Genomic DNA, 17,349 nt, shown 5'->3' on the forward strand with positions numbered 1-17,349 from the left:
GGAATGCAAGTAGAGTGGAATTCCCATGAACAAATCCTGCTTTCCCACTAGGCTAATTAAACTTTGACTGTAAGCGAGACTTAATTACATCATCCAATTAGAGTGCTGGTTTGAATCTGCCCTTGGTGGTAATGAGCCTAAGTCAGACGGAGCAAACAGACCCAGAAATGAGAAGGACTCTATTACAAAGCTGGATTCAAAGCAGAAAATGACAACGCAAATATGGACACATAACAATTTTTGGTAACACTTTATTTGACGGGTGGTGAATAAGACTGTCATGACACCGTCATAAACATGACATAACACCTGTCATAAACATGAGTAAATCTTCATGAATATTTATGACTGTTGTCATAAACTGTCATTCGGTAAATCATGACACTTTTAATACAAAGTTGACATTATTCAAAATGTTTTTGTTATGACAACTTGACATTAAGCAAGAAATCATGATCTGACATAAATTTGTTATAAAAGTATTACTGATTAAACTTTAAGAATTATGTAGCTTTATGTTATTAAAACTAAAGTTTAATCAGTAATACTTTTGTGACAAATTTATGTCAAATCATGATTTCTTGGTTAATGTCAAGTTGTCACAACAAAGACATTTTGAGTAATGTCAACTTTGTATTAAAAGTGTCATGATTTACCGAATGACAGTTTATGACAACAGTCATAAATATTCATGAAGATTTACTCATGTTTATGACGGTGTCATGACAGTCTTATTCACAACCCGTCAACTAAAGTATTACCCAATTTTTTCCCCCAAAAACTAATAAAGTGTCATTTACTGCAGCAAACGTTTCCAAAAAGCCTATTCATCCAACAAGTTCTGCTCATTACATCTTCCATGCCGTCTCCATATTTCACTTGATGAGTTTGCTCTACCTCCGCATGACCTCACTTTGCCTTTCTCTCGCCAACCTCACGCTACTTATCAGTCGTAGGACGTTGTAGACGCTATATCAGTTTTACTCTGACAAGATCACAGCTTTGGGGGAGCTCCTCAATAATTCATCAGATGACATACCATAGAGACAACCCGCAAATGCTCTCTTTAGGTCGACGAGTGAGTGCACGAGATAGGGTGATAAATGAGGGCTGACCCCGGAGCGCTGAGCCCTCCAGTCCAGTGTGATCCCGCTCAATGAGTTTGAGTGTCAGTTATTTGTCAGTGTGATGCTTCTTTGAGCTCCCTTGGCAAGGAAACAGCCCCAGGTTTAATTAATGGGTTCCCCAGTTTGGATGTTTGGCGATGATCTCTGCATAGCAGGTTTCAGAAATGGTTCTCCTCCTCTGATCTTGGATGTCAAATCCAAACCTGCGACACAGCTTCACCTGATGTTTCAATCGCACAATTTAGCCAAGAGAAATAGAACTTAAGTAACCAATGTGAAATCACCATGAATAATTATTAACTGAATGCGCAGCCTAAATTTCAGATCCTTAGAAGTTTTACCAGTTCTTTATGTTTTAAACAGATATTTGCACAGTAAAACAAACAGAAACAGAGCTTTGTTATTCTGCAACTATAATTGGTGGGGAAAAAAGATAATCCAATTACTAAACAATAATACCCCACTGGTAAATAATCGGTCAGTGATAATTCTATATCTTTTTCATTGTGAAATGCTGAAAGATTCTTTCTTCCATCCCAAGATCACCATAAGAACGGGCTTTTAATAAACATAATCTATACATTTTCAGTGCGACTGAGGTTAAGACTCCTCGGGAAGTTTGATGTTAGCCAGCTTTAGCATTCGAAAATCAGTTCTGAGATGTATTTGGGATCTAAACTGTAGTTTTCAGCTTCCTTCACGGATAATCCAAACCCATCCTGCAAATCACTTTTATATTCAGATCAGACAAAAATTGAGTTATTCACCAAAAATGACAAACTGTACGCGAGGCGTTCAAACCAAACAACCGATTTTCTTAATTTTGGGAGATCAGTGATGGCTCAATACGTGCATAAGAAACTGATCTTATCTCCTGCCACAAACTCCTGAAAATCAGCCACTGTCCTCTTTTTGCAGTGAGAGACAGTCGACTGACAGACCTGCGGTAAACAATAGTCACTTCACTGTTGCCATCATAGCAACTTTGTTGCTATATTTTGCAACATTTCAGACCAAAAAAGAAAACAGTGAAAATTGGAATCAGGCTTTTCAAAGATTGGTGATCAGTAAGAAAACTGCAATCAGTGCACCCCTAGTACCAAAAGTCAAAAGTTGTGTATCCCACAACTTAGACCCATTTCTACAGCGCCCCAATTATATGGTTGAAATTTTAACATACCAACATGACACTGGTCCAAGTTGAGCTTGGAATGGAAAAATCAAGCTAACGATTCGCATGTGGAATATCTGTATTAAAAATCTATGATCAAAGCTGACTGACTAATATGTATATTTGAACTTTCATGTATAGTTGTTACGCTGTGCGTATTTGACAAATTCACAATAATTTTTTTCACACAGTTCTTGTTTTCAACCCTGATTCTGCCCTCCTGACGGAAAGAAGCAACAGTAAAAGTCCAAAATTAATATATAATGTAGTGTATGCATGTAGAGTATTGACCAAAATGGCTCGTAGCTCATATTCCATCTGTGAAATTGTACAAAGTCAAAACATTTTCTGTCTAGATTCCTGAAAAATAACTTCCATTTGTAGTCAAAGCTCAAGCTGTAATTACTGAAAACAAAACTCTTGACTGATCTGTATTCAGCCACATGTGTGTGTATTGTCTATGTTTAGATAAAAAAACGTGCAGGAAACGATCCCAGAACTCATTTAAGCTATAATTAAATCCAAATCCACATCTGTAGAGGGAGAATTGCTTCTTTTTTTTTTTTTCTCCTTGCGTCGCTGCTTTCCCAGCGGGAAGTCCTCTCACTCACCCTTCAGACTACCAGGGAATGTGTTTGCATTTCTCTCTGAGAACAGAGAACGCAGACTGTCCAGAGCTCCTAATTTTAGTCATTTCTCTTTTAATTAGTTTCAGATCTCTTTAATTTTTCAACGGTGAATTAGCTTTGCAGTTTCTTGCTTTAAAACAAAAAAAAAAAAAAAAAAAACAAGTTTGACGGGGGGAAGAAAATCAGCTAAAAGGAGACACTGGATTCTTTTTATAAGACTGAAAAACAGAGCAGAGATAAAGACAGAATAGTGGAGAAATGGTAAATTATGATGTCTTCAAATCAGGCTTGGATTCTCTCTGCAGGTCTGACATGTTTCTCACTGTGAAATCAAATCCGCCCAGGTTTATAGAGGCAATCCAGTGGCTCAAACGCTATAGGGGCTGACAGGTGAATTTCATTCCCGCAAATATGTAACACCCTGCAAAACACTATATAAAGTCAGGGGCATTATTTAGTTGTTGTTGTCGTTGATGTTGCTGTTTTTTGTTTTTGTCTAAATAAATCCCTTTTTTCTGAGAGCGACAGCTGCAAATGCAGACAGCTTATGGAACCCTTACGTCTGGTCGTAATTGCTCCTATTGTGGTATCGTTCCGCAGCAAGCGAAGTATCGGGCTCGGACATGCTGCTGGATAGTCCATCTGATCATCTAATCAAAGCCGAGTTACAGAATGCTCAGCCTCCAAACACCCCCGCCCCTTTTTTTTTCTTTTTATCTAAATATTTCAAACGCGTGCGAGCAGCGCGGCGTTATCTGCAGCACGAATGTTTTCAAGCGAGTGACGTTAATGCATCAGAGTCCGTCTAGGCTGGTCTCATTTTGTGTAAATAAAGATGGTAGGTGAGTCACGCTGGGCGTTCAGGCGGTGCGGCATGAGAGTAGAGATAAAAAGGAAAAAAAAAAGTTTCATCATGTGGCCTAAACGTGAACCCACCGCCTCAGCAGCTTAAATCAGTGGAGTCGAGCTCAATAAATCAGACAGAATATCTGATACTCGCTCACTTCTAGGCCTAAATGACAGAAACAAGCAGTCACTGGATACATGAGCTGTATTTTCAATGCTGTTTAAATCAGAAATGCCGTCAGGAAAACTCTGTTTACATCCCGTACATACACATATATAAAAACTCTGCTCTCACTAGAGGTGTGTGACATTTCATATTTTGATATTAATCCAATTCCAAGTAAATTAAAGGTCAGAATCACTGATATCAATACCGATATGATATTTATTGAAGTATGATATATCATCAAATTTTGGACCTTTAGGCGTTTGTGTGTTTTTTCTTTTAATACTTTTGTATTATAATTTGTTTTAAACCTGAGAGAAAATCACCAGAGGTGTGCAACACTGTATATTTTGGTATCGATCCGATACCAAGGAAATACAAGGCCGATACTGATATTAATCCTGATACGATAGTGGTTTAAGAATAACATACCATCAAACTTCTGACTTTTAGATGTTTGTTTTTATTTTTTTATTACTTTTTAAGGACAGAATTTAGATCAAGTTTATAAGTGTCTTGAAAATATTTTTAATAACATTAACATGATAAACAGAGGCAATAGAAAAATAACAAATTTAAGTGCAAAAAAACTATGTTATAAGAGCAAATCTAAGCACAATGGGGTTTTTTTTTTTACAAAAGAGTTGAGAAACTACAATACAAATATAAAATAACATTTCAAGAGGGAATCTGAAACTGAAGTATCTGTCTTAGTAGCTAGTATTGATCCGATACTGCCTTGGTATCAATATTATCAATATTTGTGATTGATCCGCTCAGATTTCACATTTCGAGTCACTATGAAGCAGCTACCCTGGTTCTTGGCAGCTTTCATTGGGAGCACATGCACGACACGTCAACCTCAGGTCAACTCTCACCTTCCTGTGAGGGTTAGCAGGAGAATCAGAGATGCATTCAGGGGACCCAAAAGGTGCACAGCCAGTAGACATTGTTGACTGGATTAAAATACTGTGTCATCAGGCTCAAGGCAAGCAACAGGAAATGAAAAGATGGTGGACTTGATAACTGCCTTGCCCACTTTGTGGATGAGGGGTGAGATTCATTATTTTTCCAAGTAGCGCCCTGGCCTGTCAGTCTACATAAGCTGACGCCATAAGGCCTCGAGGCTTCACCGCTGACTGAAAGCACAGCAGAGCGGTGGGACGGGTTTGACGGAACAATCTCTCACTTTCGACAGTCATGTGCAGGGTCAACATTTCATAAGTTGCTAAATAATGACTGCACGCTGTGTTCTTTTTGGTTTGCATATCAGCCAGGAATAAGCTGAGGAACAACATCCCCCGTACAGCCGGAGGATTACAGTCCTGCTAAAGCCTGACAAGGTCGTCCACCTGCAATGTCAGCCACTCTCACAGTGGAAGTAGGACACGGAGAGAGTGGAAGTAACTGCTCAAAATGGGACTGGGCCCAAAGCAGCTGCAGCTCTAGCGAGTTGCACTTGCAGCACATCTGCCACAGATGGCAGCGTAAAGATAGCTGAGCTGGTTTCTCCTCACACATCGCTTTCTTTCTTTGTTAGGAAGAATAAAAACTACCCGTTTAGGAAGTCCTCCAGAATCCTCTTGTTCCTCAAACGTGCCACCACGCTCTGCTGTCCTCCAGTCGTCACGGCGCAAGCACATCCCTCAGACACAGAGACAAAGAGTGGAGGGAGATAACCATAGCATTGCCATGGAAACTAGACTTTAGAGCAATGGCAGCGAGAGAAAAAGTCAGAAAGTTCTAGATTTACAAAGTCCCTTTTCCTTCGCAGCTCTCGTGTTTTTAATCATGTCTGTTTTTTTTTCTGAAATGTAATGTTACATGTTTTGGTAGTCATGGTAACTCAAATGCATTGGTTCTTCGAAATTATTTGCTGAAATGTGACTAAAAGCTTTATGGGGTGGGGGTATTTGAATGTTGATGAGTTAACTAAGGGCGGTAGAGGAACTCCTATAGTCCCAGAACCCCTTTTCCTTTTTACTCATGCTCGTTTCAACCCTGAACTGCCCTTTCCAAAGCCTCACCCACAGAGTTCCACTCATTCACCCCATCAATCAAACAAAGAGCCTGAGCCATGATTTTATGCTGTTGATGTTGGCATTATCTTTGGTCATGTTTTGCTCTTACCTTCCCTTTTTTTCTCTCCCCAAAGATGTGATGTAATTTATTCCCGTTTGCCATGTTTTATGACTGTTTCGTGCTCTTTGACCCTTATATATTTGCCACTCTGACCAAAAAAAACAACAACCTGTATTCATTTTACTGCTTTGTGCTCTTATGCTTCCCGATATGTGTAAACAGTTATTCTGTCACTGAAGGATTCACCTTTGGTGTTTGTCCTTCTTCATTTTGCGCCCAGTAATCTTTCTTTGGTGCTTATTTCACTGTGGGCATATGACAGATTAATAGAAGGAGTTAAACAAACTTTGGCTCATTACGAGCTTTTTCTAACCATTGGTGGCGGTTTTAGAGGAATGGTTTTAGTGGGGTTAGGGCTTGAAGAGTTTATGTTTTAAAAAACTGACACTTCTTTTGGAAAAGTTTTTATGTCTTTTGAACTTTTTTCACATTTTCGCACATTACAATAACAAACTTCAATGTATTTTATTGGAATTCTATATATGCCAACACAACGTTGGGATTAATTACAAAGGTGAAGGAAAAGGATGAATTGCTTAACACTTTGTGCAATTAAGAAAAACAAGGGGCAATTGTATTCAGACCCTTTGCTTTACCTCTGAATGAAATCAAGTGTAGCCAAGTACCTCAGTGTAAATACAACTGTCTGTGAAGCCATCAAAAGACTGCTACGGGTAACTGGTAAACAAATAGAATCATAAAGACCAAGCTAAAGTCATAAATTATTTGTGTTTTTGATTAAGCTGAAAATAGAACGTACACTGAAAAAATAACTTCATGTGGAAATAGATGGCAACACAGGTACTCTGGTATGTGTGGTATAGGCATCAATAGGCTTCAGTGGAAGAAATGCAAATCTGCCGGAATGAAAACTGAAAACATGAGTTCAAGGTTAGGTTGTAAAACAGTATCCCAGGGTTTAATCATCTCATAAGAAGCTGGTCAAAGTGAATGGGAAAATAAATTCGGCTAAATATAGGGTAATACTTTTAGAGGTAGCAAAAGGCTTGACACTAAAGCCCCTTCTAAGTTGTCACGTCTCACTAGTTAGAGACATTGACTGGCTAACGCTGCCAGGTTGGGTGTTCTTCACTATGTGGGTGTGGTCGAGACTCCGATGATGTCATTTTGCACGTGTACCTTCAGGCAACCAGTTTCTCCAAAATCTCTCAATGTGTTTGTTTGTTGTTTGTCCAGTTGATGCTGTAAGAGCACTTTCGCCACAATCGATAGAAAGGTTTGGACCTCAACGTTTTCTAATGTTATTGTCGATTTGCACTTCGCCTTCTTGACAACTACTACGGTCTCGCTGCGCACCGGTTGAGTTGTTGTTGTTTGAGGAGGAATCAATAGGCCAGTCACTGAATACAGTCTGCAACCAATAAAATTGCTTGCGCTAGGTCTGGCTTTGTCTGGATAGATCTGGGTTGAACCAACCCAAAAATCAGGGAAGAATCTCACAGTATATGGAAAGGGAGACTAATCTAGATTAAGGCTGACTGGTGAAGAATTGATTAAAGCCATGCTAGTGGAGAAGGGACTGAAGGCAGAGGGTCGGCTTCCAGGAAGAAAAAGACCCTTAACATAAAACCAGAGCCACTATGGAGTGGTTTAGATCAAAGCATATTTTAATACCCAACCAAAGTCCAGATCTAACTTTGAAACTTTTATTGACTCAGTAGGGCTGAATAAAAATCCACAAGAAATGTTTTTTGAAAATAAAATCAAAAAGCATGTTTCACTTTTCTTGCACTTCAGAATTATACACAACTTTGTGTTAAATCCCAACGAAACTAAAGTTTGATGTCGCAATGTAAAAAAATGTGAAAAAGATCAAAGTCGATAAATACTTCAGCAAGGCACTAGATGTTTAACTCCCTGCAACATACTTATTTGTAGTGAGCTTTGAAAGTTAAGCCTTAAAAACAAGACTTCTGCAGTGCCTTGTTTTGACAAATGAGCCATAGAAACCACCGTGCCAAGAGGGGGTGGGAGAAACGGGGAAAATATTCTCATAAAGTAACATTTGGGACAAGAAAAGGTAGAGGTCAGTGAGTAATTCAAGAACGTATGCCTTTGCATTGTAATTCATTTTAACACTAGAAAGTAGTAAAAGAGGTAAAGTGGGGTGGTTGTTTATTACTATCCGAGAACAATCTTACACAGCTTTCTTTTTGTAATTTTTTTTTTCATGCAAAAATCATGCGGCCAATTTGTTGATGTAAGTGACCTGAACCTCGTGGTTTGCTATCTTACTTAACCACTCACAGCAGAAACACCTGAGTGCTAGCGTAGGTAAGACTAGAAAGTTAGCAGATTACAACAGAATTTGTAGTGCAATAAATGTTAAATTTGTCAGTGTTGTTTGTAGCTTACTGATATATTTTGTTAGTGACGTAACACATAGGTCTGTCCAGACTAGAGAGGCAGATCAGGATAGATACTTTCTTGTATTTTGTACAACACACTGCAGCTTAGATGTAGTCAGTACAGTCTTCTTAAACAGAAAAGAATAGACAGACATAACTAACTTCATGTTAAGATGTAGAAATTTATGCTGGCTTTCCTATTTTCATTTGAACTGTTCTGTTTGATTTGAACTTAAGGCGGTGTCTATAAGGCAGTCTTTAACACTCTGTTTCTTCGTTTTCTCTTTCTTGTCCTAGGAGGTGAATTAGTGTTGCCCATTATAACGGTGGACTCCCTAGACCCCCCCTCTATTGCCACCCACTACCCAGTAATTCCCCCACCCCCCACCACCTATCGCCCTTTCCTCACCCTGCTTGAAACCACCAAAGAGTCCGTCCCCATGCCCAACGGCCGCCCCCCTTGTCCCTTGGATCAGGAGGATTGCGAGGAGACCATAGAGGTTTCGGGTTCGGGGGAGATGACAGAGACGGATGACGAGGACTATTATAAAAACTCCCCTCTGGTCACTGATAGAACTGTCCTCCCTCCTCCCCCGGCAGTCGAGGGCGGGGTCCAGAACCCCCGAGACCGCCACTTCTCTCGCAACCCCAACTCCCATCGCCCACCGCTTTCCTCCACCCCCACTGCCAACCCCGACCAGCTAGGCCCCCGCGTCAAACCGGCCGCTGGCGGCAGCAGCAGCAGTAGCAACAATATCCCCGCTGGCAAAATGAACACCCGGGATCAAGTGCTGCTGCCGCCGGCCCACCCCTCGTCAGACCCGGGCCACCGCAGAATCCCGGGAATAACATACCCCCCAAATTTCCCCCATGTTCCCACTCCAGATCCCACGTCTCCAGAGAGAGGCCTCCCCGGCGCCGTGGAGGTGCAGCAGTCCAGCAGCACCACGGGGATGGTGGTGGGCATTGTAGCGGCGGCAGCTCTCTGCATCCTTATCCTGCTCTATGCCATGTACAAGTACCGCAACCGAGACGAGGGCTCCTATCAGGTGGACCAGAGCCGCAACTACATCAGCAACTCGGCCACGCAGAGCAACGGCGCTCTGGTGAAGGAGAAACAGCCCGCCACTGCCAAGACGGTCACCAAGAACAAGAAGAACAAAGACAAGGAGTACTATGTGTGAGGAAGCGCCGCCGTCACACTCAAAGACAGACAGCAGGCGCACTTAGAGAAGGAAAGAGACGGGAGACGGAAAAAGACGGAGGGAGAAAAAGCAGCTTTGGGGTAACGGCAATCACACACCGGCTGATTTGGTTAAAATTCAGTATTGTAAATTCAAACTACAGCAAAAACAACATAGAGGCGTCATTGTCCTTTGCACGCCCTCTTGTATTCGTTAAAATGTTAACTGATTATGGCGGAATCTGGCAAACCCACTTTTAGATCTTCATAGGTACAGTGCCAACAACTCTGGAGACAATGCTGATAAATCAGTGATTCCTTGGTTTAGCATTTTAAAATCTTAAGTACTGTAAATATGCACCATGAAAGGTATTGGCCTATAATACATTTTGAGTGGGTAAAACTTGAAAAGTCATTTGCAAACACCAAAACAGAACACACATTAGCATTGTGCTAGCATTCCTGGAACAAAATTTACCGCCATCTTACAGAAATACTTAAGTCGTAATACATCTGGGAGTTAAGAAACACCTGCAGTCTCTCGCGTCTGAACGGGTCTCTCTCTCTTTCGCTCATTGGCTGGCGCTCTCTGTTTCACTCCTTGTCTACGGTGCCTAGCAGCCGATGCGATGCGAACTCTGCCATGTTTCAAGCATGTAGTATTCATTTACGAAAAAGAGATAAACAGTTTTCCTTTCTGTGGAGTTTAAAAAAAAAAAAAAAACGGGGAAAAAAAATCACGATGACTGACGATCATACCGTTAAACGTAGCAACTATGTGAGATACCATCGAGCTCCAACCTAACGGATGCTAACTTGTACGTTTAGCCGCCAAAAACTTGTGGCCAAACCCACTTGGCCCATCTTTGTTCCAGCAGATATATATCGTGTGTTTCGGGACGCCACAGCGCCCCCGAGTGGGCCAACAAAGAAACTGTCATGTTCTTACAGTTACTAATCACAGAAAAAAACTCCAGCAAACCAGATGAACTCTGTTCTATATAACTATAAATATATGTATAGACGATGCAGAAACTTATGGACCTAAAGCGTGAGCAAGTCTATAAGTAAGTTTGCTGACAGAGCACAAGGAAGATGGACTTCAGGATTTTTTTGACAACACCCAACTCCCTAATCTTGACAACCCTATCCCTCTCATGAACAGTGTGGCTGATGAAACACCCTATGGCAAGATTCAGCTGCTATCTTTTATTTCCTCCCTCCTCATTTCGGAATAAATGACAGACGTTTTAGAGTAATTCCGATTACATTTTTGTGGGAGTTCCAATGTGGGGGAGATCTATTACAGCAGAATAAAGACCACTTTTTGTCCTTCTCTTGCCTTACTGGACTGATGGCAGCCAAAGGGCAAAACTAACTTTGTGGGAGGAGTATCCACAAGAATGGCTAGTCCCTGGAAGATGTACAACTGAACTTTAGTATTCCAATTTTCAACTCTATAAAAAAAAGTAAACTGAACCATGAAAAGAAAACTCCTGAAACAAGTTTGTGAAATGTCTAAATATTTGACTCTCATCCCATTACTGAGACAGACATGTGTTTTCCCTACTATCATTCCTGTTTGAGGAAAAAAAAAGTCCTGGGATACTGAAATTTCTATGTATTTTCTTTTGGTAAATGAGCAAATGTGATTTGGGTTATAACATAGCATTCCCGATTTCCATGGAAAAATAAGATCCTCTTTTATTCTGTTTCTGTCATTGTTCATCTTTTGTTTCCTTTCCTTTTTGTGTCCTGCATCTATTCCTTCTACAGCAGATTGTCCATCTGTCAATCTTTTTCTTTTTTCCACTTGCCAGGTTCCATCGATTTTTCCCCGTCATGTTCGTCTGGTTTTTCTCCTCCTTCTCCATTTCAAACATACTCCTCCCAGTATCTACCTGTTCTTTCTAAATGTTATTGTAAAGTGTTCCAGTGAGATGACTCTAAATATGTGTACATTAACAGAGGGAATACACTTGGTTATATACTTCTTACTCTGTGTCATGTGTTCTTTATATTGTCTTTTGACCCTAATTTCTGCTAGGTTTAGCGTAGGGGTGTCCTAGTCTGAGCCTGATATGTGCTTGGGGTCCTGATTAAGTTTCATCACAGTCCCAAACTGTAATTCGGGTTCAAATTTGATTCTTTTTTACTGTTCCCAGTGAGCTGAAGAAACTATTTATCTGTCCATGTCATATGACCTGCCTTTAGAGAAAGGGGAGAAAGGGGATGGAGGGATGGGAGTTGTCTTATATCCAACATTGAATTCATCGATTTTACTGAGGTATCAGGTTATATATCACCACCAGCAAATTCCTATAAGTATACAACTGTGATCACTGTCAGGAAATCCCTAATTCAAACTGGTTTCCAGTTATCTGCCATTGACTTGAAACCCTTAGCTTTTGACAACTATCACGTTCTAAAGAAAAAGAAACGTCAAGTTGCATAGGTTTAGGCATCAGTGGACAAATGAACAGGAAAACTTCAGTCATGAGTCGTTTATCGGTACCAAGGCTCACCAAGGTTTGAAAGTTATCTTCCTCCAGAAGGTTACTTTCCTTAATAACCAGGTGGAGTGGACATGTAGCTATAGCTCCTCTTGTTATGCTTGTTTTACTCAAGAAAAGGCAAAAAAAAAATAGCTAAATACAACAATAGCACTGGAGCTACTAAACTTACCAGCTGTTCATTCAAGTATTCACTCAACTCTGCACTAAGAAATAACAAAAGTATGGTATTTAGGGGTGCAACAAGATCTCATTGCACGAGATCTTGCAATGTTGAAACATCACAATATTTCTTGCTGAGATTACTGCGATCTTGTGAGCATTAGCCAGTTGCGGACATCATGGCTTCGCTTGAGGAAGTTGTAACAGAAGATGCCCAAGCTACTCTTAAATCATTAGTTTGGCAGCAGTTTGACTTTCCAGGAAGAACAATAAATGGCAGCAGAGCGACAGAGAAGACACAAGCCCTGAAAGTTGTTCGGATGCCAAAAGAGGCAGAAAGCATCTCTATAACGACCGAAGGCTGGATGTGTAGGGGTATGTAAAGTTGATCAAAAGAAAGACATCAGTTTGTTGAGTTCATGGCCAAATCGATAAAAATGCAGAATAAAGGCCTTTTTGATGCATCAATTTGATCTTGAAGTTTTCTTGAGATCTCGTCCCGTCTCGTTCAATATCTCGTCCTGTGAGTTTTAGATATCGTTACACCCCTAATGGTTTTAATAACAAAACTGTAACCCAAAAGGTTATACAATTTATTTGTCTTTTGTGTGTCAATATTGTGCTACAGTGAAGCTGAGGTACTTTTTACCCAAAGTTATCACACGGTAGGAGAACGATCCCAGCCCACGCCTTGAAGAGAGACAATACAGTAGCACTGTAAGGCTTCGGGGGACGCTTCACTGACATGGATCCATTTGTTCCTTTATAAGCCACCTCACTGATCAATAAAGGTTTTCACCTTTATCTCGCAAGGAAATATTTCTATCCCAGTGGAAGAGTTTTCTTCCTTGACGACAGCACAGCCATGAAAAGGGTAAGAGGGGTCTCTGAATGCTGTGATGACTGACAGTAATTGTATATGTTCTTCAGATTTCAGCATAGTTAACACCACCGTTATCACAACACTACATGAAGGACCATCTCTCAAAAACTATTGAATCCCTGCAGTGAAGTTTGTAGAGTCTAGTAAAATCAATACTAATGTTATTCTGAGGCCACACAGAGGCCAACCTGCTCACCTGTGAAGAGTCTCCTAGTGCTCTCACCAACTCCAGAGTTTTTTATTTTTATCGTATTTATATGCCATGTTTTATATATTTGGTATATTTGGGGGTCAAAGACACAACCGCCTGCAGACAGCCAAAAAAGTTGGGAAACCTTGGGCAGTTTGTGAAATGGCTGCTTGAAAAGACGAGCGTTTTGTTGATGACCATCCAGAAACCACTTACTGTATTCCAGGTGGTTGTACAGGAGGCTCTACTAATGCTTTTCGAATATGTTCTGTTGTATAATTGCGAATCTGTTTGCAGCTAAATTCACCTAAGAGTGTAAACATTGAGTCGGGGGCTGGGGGGGCGTGGCCAGCTTATTTGTATTTAAAGTGACAGAGGCCCTAAAACAGATTCAAATCCGTTGAACTGTTCAGACTAAAATCTCATTATCTAAGAACAATTTTGTGCAGAAAATGTAATGAACATGTTTTGGATAGGCCATAGACCTACCCTAACCTGTTCAAGGAAGCATGATAGGTCAACTTTAAAGCCGACAAAAATTGTTTTAAGAACCTGAAACGTCAAGGACCAAAGTTTTTATTATTATTATTCAGTGTTTGTATACAAAACAAACCGTTTCCTGCTTTATGTATTTCTACTATCACACTGCGCATGATCCCTGAGGATGCGCCGTCTTCAGACCCCTGATGGAAAACGCTTAATTCTCCATATTGTCTCAGGCAGTCAATCAGCTTGATAAAGCGGGTGGAAGCTCCGGTGAAGCATGCTTCTGTTGCAAACCTTCCAAGCAGTTCTGCACGTCGAGCAGCATCTCCAATCAAACACAGCAAAGGCTGCTTTAAAAGGACAGAGGTAAGTGCGCTACACTTATCACGGTGATTTACTCGCACTGCGAACGCTTCAAGGGTTTCTGCTCTCCAAATACCACTTTGTCATTCTAGGTCTTATTTGTGGAGCTATGAAATGCAAATAACATGCATTTGTATGTACTGTCTGTGCTTAGTTATAGTTTTTAAATGCGAAAAAAAAAGAATCAGATGGCGGTAATATCCATCATTTGAAAATTTGTCGTTCTTTGACGACAAATTTTCGGCAAAGGAAAATTTGACGAAATTTTCTTTCGTCAAATTTCTAAAGAAATTCATTCATTCATTCCGAATGAATGAATGAACATTCATTCAGAGGATGAATGTCAGAGATCAGCTCAGGCAGGGAGGCTAAAGGAAAATATCAGAGTTTTCGAAGCGCGTCTGGAGATGCTGATCTGTTTGACAAGATTATTGGAAATAGGGAAAAGGCTGGCCATTTATCTTACTTTTATGATGCAAAATTTCTTATGACAGTAATTTAGACTTAGTTTGATAATGATAAATTATCAAAATAAGTCTCATAAATTTGTGATGTTTGAGAACTTCAAAAATTGGCTGCATTGTTGAAATTCTTGGTGTTTTTTCTTCACTTTTGGTTTCACAAGAGCACAGGAAATATCAATAAATTCATAAATATGATGATATGCAGGTTCTGTGTAGCTTAGTGACAGCAAGTTCACTTTTGGTAACTGGCATCCCAAGTGTTTTTTTGTTTTTTTTTTAAAGGCAATAGTTATGATTACTGTGAATTTACCACTGGAAAAAACAAAAATCTTAAGTATATTTGGTCTAGTTTTCAGTTGCAAATGTCTTCGTAAACATGAATGTGTGATGTGAAAAAAGAAGACATATATTTTGATGAAGCTTGAAAAACCACCTCATCCTATCTCAAAAACCTTATCAAAAGATGTTTCTTTCTTAAAATTGGCATGTTTCCATTTATTTTTGTAATTTCAATTTGCACAGTTCCACGGTTAATGGAAACTCAGCTGTTGATGTTTTTTCACTCTGCTCACAAACCATTTGTCTTTATTGTCCACAGTGTTTTCTTCTAAGGAATAGATCATCTCCTTTGTCGTTGAGATGTAGATGAACTGTAGTCCTGACCTGGAGAGTCGGCTCCTGTGCGTTGAGCCGTCCTCTTAGTTTCTCCTGTGTACAGTTGTGAACATTCCTCGCTACACTGGACTGCATGTACCAAACACTGATCTGGTGTTCGGGTGTTTTGTCCTCGGGGTGAACCAGTCTGAGAGTGCTACCAGATTTAATGTCATGGTCTATACCAAGGCCATGGCAGAAAAAGACAGCAGCTGCATGTCTATTGACCATGGAAATGCACAAATTGATGTTACAAAAATAAATTTGTAAATTTGTAAATTTAAATAATGGAAACATGCCAATTTTTAAAATCCTCACATTTTGCCATACAAAGTTTTTGTGGTTTTCGATGCGGTTTTTCGGACGTATCCAAACACTTTTTTCGCATCACGAGTCGTGTGACCAACAGCCGGATGTTTCTACAAAAACAAGAAGATGATGACAGGAAGTGGTAGGAGGATGGTGGTTGGGTTTAGTTTTTTGTGTCATTAGAACATTTTGAATCCACAGCTCTTCTGTAAAATCAGCAACTACAATTAAAAAAAAAAAAAAAAATGCTGCATATGTAGCCGCTCCCAACTTAGTAAAAGTAGCTTGTTGCTCCACCGCCTGATTAAGACACCAACATCTTCTCTGATTGGCTGATAGATGATGAGCGCTAGCACCATTATGAACATATCTCATGTAGCTGTTTACGCCTGTCGCTGCCATAACCTTTGATGACTTATCATAATTTTTTATTCACGTGATTTTAATCTCATTGCTTATTTAATGGAAACAACGCAATTGCCAAATTGTGTTTTTTAAACATTAGCAGAATATAGACAAAGATTTACGCGCATTTGTAATAGAAACGCAGAAACTGCCTATTGTTGGGCCTTTTTATGACGGGTTAAAGGAAGTTGCTGTGCCAGTCTATCTATTTTAAGCGGCGTACTCAGGAGAATTAAGTCGAAACATGCAGTCGACTTTATTCAACTTCATGCCAAGGTGCTTATTAGAAAAAGGACCTCATTCCAAGAACCACATCACTGCTAAAACTAACAAGACAGCGAGGAAAATGTGCTTCCATCATAAACTCTGTTTGTTTTGTTTGTTTGTTGGGTTGACATAAAAAGAAAGACTTCAACCGGTGACAATCTGACATGTAAAATATCACCAAACTGAAAACTTAGACTTTAAAATTCCCCCGTTGCCTTTTCACTGCTATCTGCTTTCTTCCAAGAACCTGCATGAGTTCAGTCTATCCAAAGCTTTCCCACCATTTCTGTTAGAGCACAAGTAAAACAACGGCTTAGCACGGCTAAGAAAATAAAAATAAAAAAAAATTGTAGAAATAATACAGTAATCACAGTATTATGAGGATAAAGTCATAACGTTTAGGCCTGTCGCAATAAGCAATAAATCAATCAATCGCATGATAAACTGAAACAAGCTCAATAATTTCCGTGTTCATGATTTACTGTTTTTCTCTTTTCTCTCTTTCTACCAAAAACCAGATGACAAAAGTCTTAACCCTCCTGTTATGTTCTGGGTCAAATTGACCCATTTTAAAGTTTAAAATTTTTTTTTTAAATAGTTGGAAGTATTTTTTTTGCATGAAACTTTTTCTATTTGTCTTAATAGGTGCACTCTACATATAAATTGAAAATTTATTCATTTTACACATTTGTAGCAACCCCTACGTCTACTTTATACATAGATACTGTTCGGGTCAAATTGTATCTACAGGTTAAAGTCCAAAAAAAGATTTAAAAAATGTCAATTTTTATCAGCTATGAACCATATTTCACCACACACACACAAACAACACACCACACACACACACACGCACACGCCGACACACACAAGCCCTCTTTCTCACCACTCTCTTTACTTCACTAGGAAACTGCGAGAAAGCAGGTGTTCACACAACGTTTGACGGGAATCTTTTCTGTTCCTGTGGACAAACTCCACCCACACTGAGTGACACTCAGCAGAAGTGGATGAAAACATAAATAC

At 39.8% G+C, this 17,349-nt stretch overlaps 1 protein-coding gene across 9 annotated transcripts in view; it reads left to right on the plus strand.

The window, feature by feature from the left end:
* nrxn2b (neurexin 2b) overlaps positions 1-11,630 on the plus strand; it is an 813,260-nt gene extending 801,630 nt beyond the window's left edge. For 8 of the 9 annotated variants that reach the window (XM_032584258.1, XM_032584254.1, XM_032584253.1 and 5 more), the window contains one exon: positions 8,748-11,630. In XM_032584258.1, the coding sequence (XP_032440149.1) occupies positions 8,748-9,634 (887 nt within the window). In that variant the 3' untranslated portion in view covers positions 9,635-11,630. The remainder of the gene's footprint in view (positions 1-8,747) is intronic. The other variant, XM_032584259.1, reaches the window with a different exon arrangement.
* The last annotated feature ends 5,719 nt before the right edge of the window (positions 11,631-17,349 follow it).

Source organism: Xiphophorus hellerii, chromosome 14, assembly GCF_003331165.1.
Source record: "Xiphophorus hellerii strain 12219 chromosome 14, Xiphophorus_hellerii-4.1, whole genome shotgun sequence".
NCBI lineage: Eukaryota > Metazoa > Chordata > Actinopteri > Cyprinodontiformes > Poeciliidae > Xiphophorus > Xiphophorus hellerii.